The sequence below is a fragment of the Rhinoraja longicauda genome, chromosome 34 (genome assembly GCF_053455715.1).
Source record: "Rhinoraja longicauda isolate Sanriku21f chromosome 34, sRhiLon1.1, whole genome shotgun sequence".
NCBI classification, from domain to species: Eukaryota; Metazoa; Chordata; class Chondrichthyes; order Rajiformes; family Arhynchobatidae; genus Rhinoraja; species Rhinoraja longicauda.
The window spans coordinates 11708609-11718334 of NC_135986.1; the positions used below are offsets into that span (position 1 = coordinate 11708609).

The window sequence follows — 9726 nt, forward strand, 5'->3', positions numbered from 1 at the left end:
GGGGGGAATGGGAGGGGGGGAGATCAGGGGAAGGATGGGATGGAAGGGAATGGGAGATCAGGGGAAGGAGGGGATGGAAGGGAATGGGAGGGGGGGAAGATCAGGGGGAGGAGGGGATGGGAGGGAAAGTACAGATCAGGGAGTGGGGGAGGGGGGAGCTGACTTGAAGCAGCACCCCGTCCCTCCCTGAAGCGGGGACCCACCTCCTTCTCCTTGAGCTGGGGCAGCAGGTCGTGCACGGCGTCGGCGAAGAGGCTGGTGTAGCGGCGCGTGTTCTCACAGATGGAGTCCACCAGCTCGGGGTCTTCCTCTGCGATATCGTCCAGGTCGATGTACAGGGCCACCTGCTCGCGGTGGGCCACCTGAACCTGGAAACCAAGAGGCCGGGCGGCCAGGGGCGGAGTGAAGGGATGTCTCACAGGTCGGCAGGTCACAGGAACACAATCACTCCATTCGGCCCGTCGTGGCCAACCCACCATTCAACCCGAAACGTCACCCATTCCTTCTCTCCTGAGATGCTGCCTGACCTGCTGAGTTACTCCAGCATTTTGTGAATAAATGCCTTCGATTTGTACCAGCATCTGCAGATATTTTCTTACAATCACGGCTGATCTATCTCCCTAGACCCTCTTTTGCTGTACTTCACAATTTCATACGTTCCATATAACCATATAACAATTACAGCACGGAAACAGGCCCGTTCGGCCCTACCAGTCCACGCCGACCACTTTCTCTGACCTAGTCTCATCTACCTGCTCTCAGACCATAACCCTCCAATCCCCTCCCATCCATATACCTATCCAATTTACTCTTAAATAATAAAATCGAGCCTGCCTCCACCACTTCCACCGGAAGCTCATTCCACACTGTCACCACCCTCTGAGTAAAGAGCAGAAGCAGAGTTCCAGTGGCAGAATTAGGCCATCGAGTCTACTCCGCCATTCAATCATGGCTGATCTATCTCTCCCTCCTAACCCCATTCTCCTGCCTTCTCCCCGTAACCCCTGACACCCGCACTAATCAACAATCTGTCTATCTCTGCCTTAAAAATATCCAGACTTGTGGCCTCCACAGCCGTCCGTGGCAAACAATTCCACAGATTCACCACCCTCTGACTAAATAAATTCCTCCTCATCTCCTTCCTAAAGGAAAGTCCTTTAATTCTGAGGCTGCAGCATGCAGGCACGCAGCATCATCAAGGACCACAGCCACCCAGCACGCAGGCTGTTCTCCTTGTTACCGTCAGGCAGACGATACAGGAGTATGGTTGCACGTACCACCAGACTTAAGAACAGTTTCTACCATCAGGCCATCAGGCCATCAGGCTTCTGAACTCATAAACACATTTCACATCATATATGTTGATTATTTTTAATATTGTCTTTTTACCTAATTTTAATATTGTCTTTTTACCTTACTAATGTCATTTTTTATCTTATTTATCCTTGGAATATTACTGCTGAGGTGACCCGTTGTCTTGTCAAATACATTTCATTGTACCGTTGACCCTGTGCCAACCTACATATCTATGTACTAAGACTCTCGTTTGTTTGTTTATTTGTGATCGAACTACAGCCAAAATGGTACACGATAGCGCGACGATATTAGGACCACCTTACTCACAGTCATCGCTTTAATGGTAATGCAAGTAGTTTTATTGAAATCGGTGTTGTATTTTTAAAGTTATTCACATTTTAAAGTTTAAATCTATCTCCTAGCGAGGGAGGAGGGAGGGAGGTGGGGGGGAGGGAGGGGGAGGAAGGTGGATAAGGGGGATGGAGAGGGGGAGGGAGGGAGGGGGGAGGAAGGTGGACAAGGGGGGTTGAGGGGGAAGGGGAAGGGGGATGGGGAGAGGGGAGAGGGGAAGCAGAGGGCACTGCACCAATGCAGGAGAGGTTTGGGCCCAACTTGGTCTAGTGACAAATAAAATTATTATTATTATTATTATTTATTATTGATCTCATCCACTCCTCCCTGCACACTGGGGATTTACAGAAGCCAATTAACCTGCAAATCCTGCACGACTTTGGGACATGGAAGGAAACCGAAGCAGCTGGAGAAAACCCACTTTCAGCAGAGGGACAGGCTCTTCGGCCCACTCTGTCCGTCCCAAACATGATGCCAAGTTAAAGTAATCTCTGCCTGCATGTGATCCACACTCCTCCATATCCATGTGCCTATCTAAAAGCCTCAACCGCCACTGCCGTATCCACCCCCTACACACCAGGGACAATTCATCTACAACCCTGCACGTTTACTATAGTTTAGAGACACAAAGCAGAAACCGGCACTACATCCCACCGAGGCCAGTCGTGCCAGCGATCCCCGCACACTGACACTATCCTACATACACTAGGGACAATTCACAATCTTTACCAAACCTACAAAGCTGTACGTCTTTGGAAAATGGGAGAAAACCGGAGCACCGTGAACTGTGAACCGTGAACGAGCGCTGTGAACTGTTTATGTATTGTGCTGTTATGTTTGTGTGCCATTGTATGTTCGTTTTCTTAACACCTGAACTGATGTACAGCACTTTGGTCAACGTGGGTTGTGTTTAAATGTGCTATACAAATAAGATTGACTTGACTTGACTTCCAGATTGAAAACCCTTGCAGTCACGGGGAGAATGTACAAACTCCGTACAGACAGCACCCGTAGTCAAGACTGAGCCCGGATCTCCAGCGCGGTGAGGCAGTCATACGGATGGATTACAAGCTTCTGAAGACAAGAGAACCCAGACGCCCAAACCTAGTTTGTGAGAGCTGACTAATTCAAGTATACAAATACCCCAGCTACTGACAGACAGACAGACAACAATCCCCATGACATTGAAATGCCACGTGGCGAAAACACTGACACAGAGTGCTGGAGTAACTCAGCGGGTCAGGCAGCATCTCTGGAGAACATGGATAGGTGACGTTTCACAGAGTGCTGGAGTAACTCAGCGGGTCAGGCAGCAACTCTGGAGCACATGGATAGGTGACGTTTTGGATCAGAACCTTTCTTCAGACTGAATGATCCCGACCCGAAACGTCTCTTTACTTTACAAATTTCGAGACAGCGTTGAGACAGGCCCTTTGGCCCACCGAGTCCGTACCGACCAGCGATGACCCCGTATACTAGCACTCTCCCAGACGAAACGTATAAGGTTATTAAGGGGTTGGACACGTTAGAGGCAGAAAACATGTTCCCAATGTTGAGGGAGTCCAGAACCAGGGGCCACAGTTTAAGAATAAGGGATAGGCCATTTAGAACTGAGATGAGGAAAAACGTTTTCAGTCAGAGTTGTGAATTTGTGGAATTCTCTGCCTCACAAGGCAGTGGAGGCCAATTCTCTGAATGCATTCAAGAGAGAGCTAGATAGAGCTCTTACGGATAGCGGAGTCAGGGGGTATGGGGAGAAGGCAGGAACGGGGTACTGATTGAGAATGATCAGCCATGATCACATTGAATGGTGGTGCTGGCTCGAAGGGCCGAATGGCCTCCTCCTGCACCTATTGTCTATTGTCTACTACTGACAATTTACAAAAAGCCAATTAACTGACAAATCTGTGCATCTTTGGCGCGTGGGAAGAATCCCGGAGGAAATCCACGTGGGTCACAGGGATAACATCCAAACTCCATGCAGACAGCACCCGTAGTCCGGATCGAACCGGGGTCTCTGGCGCTTTAAGGCAGCAACTCTACCACTGCTGCACGGTACATGTGTAGGAAAGAACTGCAGATGCTGGTTTAAACCAAAGATAGACACAAAAAGCTGGAGTAACTCAACGGACCAGGCAGCACCTCTGGAGAAAAGGAATGAATGGGTGACATTTCGGGTCGAGTCTGAAGAAGGGTCTCGACCTGAAACGTCACCCATTCCTCCTCTCCAGAGATGCTGCCTGTCCCGCTGAGTTACTCTAGCTTTTTTTGTCTATCCACGGTACATGTAGTTTAGAGATACAGCACGGAAACAGGCCCTTCGGCCCACCGAGTCCACACCGACCAGTAATCCCCGCACACTTTCACCATCCTAATCCTACACACACACGGGACAATTTACAATTATACCAAGCCAATTAGCCTACAAACACGTACGCCTTTGGAGTGTGGGAGGGAACCAGAGATCCCGGAGTAAACCCACGCAGGTCACGGGGAGAACGTACAAACTCCGTACAGACAGTACCCATAGACAGGATGGAACCCGGGTCTCTGGCGCTGTGAGGCAACAACTCTACCACTGCACCACCCTGTGACAATAAAGTTCCACTGAACCCCTGAATAATTGCGAACAGGAACCATGTTGAGGATTGGTTAGAAATGCCACAAAGCATGAGGGTGCTTACCAATTGGTCGACATATTTGAAGTACTTCTTCCCAAATTCATTGTCGGTGTAGAACTCCTGCAGGAACGTGATGCATTTCTCTGTAAGAAACACCAGTCATTAGCTTGTCTCCCACCTCAAACATAGAATAACCATCCTTTAAAACTAGAGATGCAGGATGGAAACAGGCCCTTCGGCCCATCGCCCGTGCCGACCAGCGATCACCCCGTACACGAGCACTATCCGACACATTATGAAGTTTCCAGAAGGCAATCGATCGACAAATCTGCACGGCTTTAAACAATAGGTGCAGGAGGCCATTCGGCCCTTCGAGCCAGCACCGCCATTCAATATGATCATGGCTGATCATTCTCAATCAGTACCCCGTTCCTGCCTTCTCCCCATACCCCCTGACTCCACTATCCTTAAGAGCTCTATCTAGCTCTCTCTTGAATGCATTCAGAGAATTGGCCTCCACTGCCTTCTGAGGCAGAGAATTCCACAGATTTACAACTCTCTGACTGAAAAAGTTTTTCCTCATCTCAGTTCTAAATGGCCTACCCCTTATTCTGAAACTGTGGCCCCTTGTTCTGGACTCCCCCAACATTGGGAACATGTTTCCTGCCTCTAAAGTGTCCAACCCCTTAATAATCTTATACGTTTCAATAAGATCCCCTCTCATCCTTCTAAATTCCAGTGTATACAAGCCTAGTCGCTCCAGCCTTTCAACATACGACAGTCCCGCCATTCCGGGAATTAACCTAGTAAACCTACTCTGCACATCCTTTGGAGTGTAGGAGGAAATCAGAGCAGCAGGAGAAATCACACACGGTCACAGGGAGAAGGTACAAATTCCGTACAGACAGCACCCGTAGTCAGGATCGAACCCGGGTGTCTGGCAGTGATTGGCAGCAACTCTACCGCTGCGCCACACAGAAGAAGACATTTACTTCCAAATAAAAGATGCTGGCTATGAATCATGTTGTGGTCCAGCTAAACACGCAGAGCAATATGATCGGCAACTGCCTGTAGTTCTAACAAAACACCTTTAAACCTTTAAACAAAGGGCAGCACAGTGGAGCAGCTGGTAAAGCAGCTGCCTCATAGCGCCAAAGACCCAGGCTCGATCCCAGTGAGTGGATGTGGAGAGGATATTTCCAGCAGTGGGAGAGTTGAGGACCAGCGTGAGCAGCCTTAGAATAAAGGGACATACCTATAGAATGATGAAGAGGAATCTCTTTAGCCAAGAGTAGTGAATCTGTGGAATTCATTGCCACAGACGGCTGCGGAGGCCAAGCCAGTGGGTATTTTTAAAGCGGAGATCATGTAATCTTTCTGATGACTGGTTAGCACGCAACAAAAAAATGCTTTTCACTGTACCTCGGTACAGGTGCCAATAAGCAAGAGGGCAGTGAATCTGTGAAATTAATTGCCAAAGACAACGGTGGAGGCCAAGTCATTGAGTATTCTTAAAGCAGAGATTGATAGGCTTTTGATAAGTAAGGGCGTCAAAGGTTATGGGGAGAAGGCTGGAGACTGGGGTCGTGAGAGAAAAATAGATCAGCCATGATCAAATGTCGGGGCAGGCTTGATGGGTCCAATGGCCTCAACTCTACTCCTATGTCTTACGGTCTGATCTGTGTCTTCGTAAGTGTGAGGAAACTCCCCCACAGCCTCGGGAGAACGTGCAAACTCCACACGGATAGAGCCGAAGACGGAGTTGAAACAGGTGCGAGGCAATGGCTCGACTCACTGTCGTGGCAGTGACCGCGTGGGTTCCCCCTGCATCTCAACGACGGGCTTGTTGGTGAATTGGCTACTTGTAAAACTGCCCCTTGTGTGTAGGGAGAGACCACGTAGAAACTAGTGTGAACGAGTGATCGATGGCCATCACGGTGGCTCGAAGAGTCTGTTTCCTTGCTGTATCGCCAAACTCTAAAGATCCAAGATACATCACAACAGAAGGAGCACTGAAGACATTGAATACCCGACCAAAAATCCTTGGGGAAAACATAAAAGGCGGTGCAGCTGGTGCCTCACAGCGCCAGACACCCAGATTCGAGCCTGACCATGGGTGCTGTCTGTGTGGAGTTCGCACGTTCTCCCTGTGACCGTGGGGGTTTTCTCTAGGTGCTCGCACACTCCAAAGACGTACAGGTTTGAGGGCTTGGTAAAGTTGTAAATTGCCCCAGTGTGTCGGGTAGAACTAGTGTACAGGTGATTGCTGGGTCGGCACAGAGTCAGTGAGCCAAAGGGCCTGTTTCCACGAAGTATCTCCAAGCTAAACTAAGGCAGGATAAGCAGCCTTACAAGGAGGTTGAAAGAGATAATCCCAGAATCAGTCCCTTGGTATCTAACGATACCAAATATGTCAAACGATGGTTCAGACTCAGATGATCCAGTTGGAGATTACAGGCATGGGGAGGCGATGGGAAATTTGAAATTCAGGTGCATTTTTGTACAAGGAACTGCAGATGCCGGTTTACAAAACCAAGACACAAAGTGCTGGAATAACTCAACAGATCAGGCAGCATCTCTGGAGAACATGGATAGGTGACATTTTGGGTCGGGACCATTTACAAAAAAAAGCCAGAAAAGTATGATATTACTAAATTGTGTGCAAAACAAAAGGCCTTATGCTGGTGCAGCAGTAGAGTGGCTGCCTTACAGCAGCAGATACCCGGGTTCACCCAGATACGGGCGCTGTCTAAGTTGGGAATAACTCGCCCTCTCCCCTGACATCACTCAGAAGGGACTTGACCCGAAACGTCACCCATTCCTTTCCTCCTGAGATGCTGCCTGACCCGCTGAGTTACTCCAGCATTTTGTGATACCTACAATGGATCAAGCAGCATCTCTGGAGAAAAGGAATAGGTGACGTTTCGCGCCGAGACCCTTTTTCAGATTGAGTTAGGGGAAAGGGAAACGAGAGATACTAAAAAATGATATAGAGGGATATAGAACAAATGAATGGAATATATGCATAAAAGTAACGATGATCAAGGAAGCAGCCCCTTGTTTGTTGTGGGCTAGGTGATCATGAGTTATACCGACAACGAAACTCACCAGGACAACAATGAAACTAGTACGGCAACTAGGGTGGGGGAAGAGTATAGAAGTTAAAAGAGACATTGGTGAGGCCACATTTAGACTATTGTGTTCAGTTCTGGGCACCATGTTATTGGAAAGATGTTGTTAACTTGGAACGGGTGCAGAGGTTTACGAGGATGTTGCCAGGACTAGAGGGTGTGAGCTACAGGGAGAGGTTGGGTAGGCTGGGTTTCTATTCCTTGGAGCGCAGGAGGATGAGGGGTGATCTTATAGAGGTGTACAAAATCATGAGAGGAATAGATCGGGTACATGCACGGAGTCTCTTGCCCAGGGTATGGGAGTTGAGAATCAGAGGACATAGGTTTAAGGCGAAGGGGGATTTAATAGAAAAGTTAGAAATATAGGGCGTATGGAACAAGCAGCCGGAGGAGGTAGTTGAGGCAGGTGCTATCGCTAAGTTTAAGAAGCAAATAGACAGGTACATGGATAAGACAGGTTTGGAGGGGCATGGGCCAATGCAGGCAGGTAGCACTAGTGTCGATGGGACACAATGGCCGATGTGGGTAATTTGGACCGATGGTTCTGTTTCTACGCTGCATTACTCTGACATTGTCTCTCAGACGAAAGCATCATTTTCTTCTCACAACAACCCTCACAATCACAACTTTCTCTCTCTCCGCTGGTCCAAATTCAGGTAACAAGAAAAATCTAATCCCCTCCTACACACAACCCTGGAGTATTGTGTGCAGTTTTGGTCTCCTAATTTGAGGAAGGACATCCTGGTCATTGAGGCAGTGCAGCGAAGGTTCACCAGGTTAATCCCCGGGATGACAGGACTGTCACATGAGGATAGATTGGAAAGACTGGGCTTGTATTCACTGGAGTTTAGAAGGATGAGAGGGCATCTTATAGAGAAGTATAAAATTATAAAAGGACTGGACAAGCTAGATGCAGGAAAAATGTTCCCAATGTTGGGGGAGTCCACAGTCTAAGAATAAAGGAGAGGCCATTTAAAACTGAGGTGAGAAGAAACTTTTTCACCCAGAGAGTTGTGAATTTGTGGAATTCTCTGCCACAGAGGGCAGTGGAGGCCAAATCACTGGATGGGTTTAAGAGAGAGTTAGATAGAGCTCTAGGGGCTAGTGGAATCAAGGGATATGGGGTGAAGGCAGGCACGGGGTATTGATTGTGGATGATCAGCCATGATCACAATGAATGGCGGTGCTGGCTCGAAGGGCCGAATGGCCTCCTCCTGCACCTATTCTCTATGTTTCCATGTAACTCAACTGTAAACTCCCCCCAAAATATTACCCGTCTGAACAGCACGTTTCCCCACACCCACCTCCCAGCCCTCACCACCACTAACCCAGCACCCTCTTCCAAACCAACACCATTTCCTCACGCCAATACAGTACCGACCCCCCCCACAACCAGACTGCACACCCCTCCAACCAACTAACATCATAAACAGCCCCCTACCCTCCCCAACAGCCCCGTCACCCCCTAATCCCCTTTACCTTCCCATCCCGCCTGCCCCACCAAACCCTTCTCCCCATCCCTCCTGCCCCCCCAAACCCTTCTGCCCATCCCTCCTGCCCCCCCAAACCCTTCTCCCCATCCCTCCTGCCCCCCCAAACCCTTCTGCTCATCCCTCCTGCCCCCCCCAAACCCTTCTGCCCATCCCTCCTGCCCCCCCCAAACCCTTCTCCCCATCCCTCCTGCCCCCCCAAACCCTTCTCCCCAGCCCTCCTGCCCCCCCCAAACCCTTCTCCCCATCCCTCCTGCCCCCCCAAACCTGCCCATCCCTCCTGCCCCCCCAAACCTTCTCCCCATCCCTCCTGCCCCCCCAAACCCTTCTCCCCATCCCTCCTGCCCCCCCAACCCTTCTGCCCATCCCTCCTGCCCCCCCAAACCCTTCTGCCCGTCCCTCCTGCCCCCCAAGCTCATCTCCCCATCCCTCCTTCCCCCCAACGCTTCTCCCCACCAAACGTTTCTCCCCATCCCTCCTGCCCCTCCAACCCTTCCCCCATCCCTCCTGCCCCCCCCCCAAACCCTTCTGCACATCCCTCCTGCCCCCCAACCCTTCTACCCATCCCTCATTTCCCCCCAACCCTTCTCCCCATCCCTCCTGCCCCCTCCTTGACTACCTCCATCTCATTGCTTCCCCTCCTGGGCATCCATTCCCCTACTGGCTCCCCCATCACTTGTACCCTCCCTCCCACCCCCTCAACTCACCCGCACCTCTGGCCACCCAACCCCTCCCCCCCACACACACCCCAACCCCTCCCCCCATACACCCCCAACCCCTCCCCCCCCACACACACCCACCCAACCCCTCCCCCCCACACACACCCAACCCCTCCCC

At 50.3% G+C, this 9726-nt stretch overlaps 1 protein-coding gene across 1 annotated transcript in view; it reads right to left on the minus strand.

Moving 5' to 3' along the window:
* The window catches only part of mcm7 (minichromosome maintenance complex component 7), a 62952-nt gene that overhangs the window by 52869 nt on the left and 357 nt on the right, over positions 1-9726 (minus strand). The window contains exons 2-3 of the mRNA XM_078427642.1: positions 4332-4411; positions 204-368 (exon numbers count right to left, since the gene is read on the minus strand). Of these exons, the coding sequence (XP_078283768.1) occupies positions 204-368; positions 4332-4411 (245 nt within the window). The remainder of the gene's footprint in view (positions 1-203; positions 369-4331; positions 4412-9726) is intronic.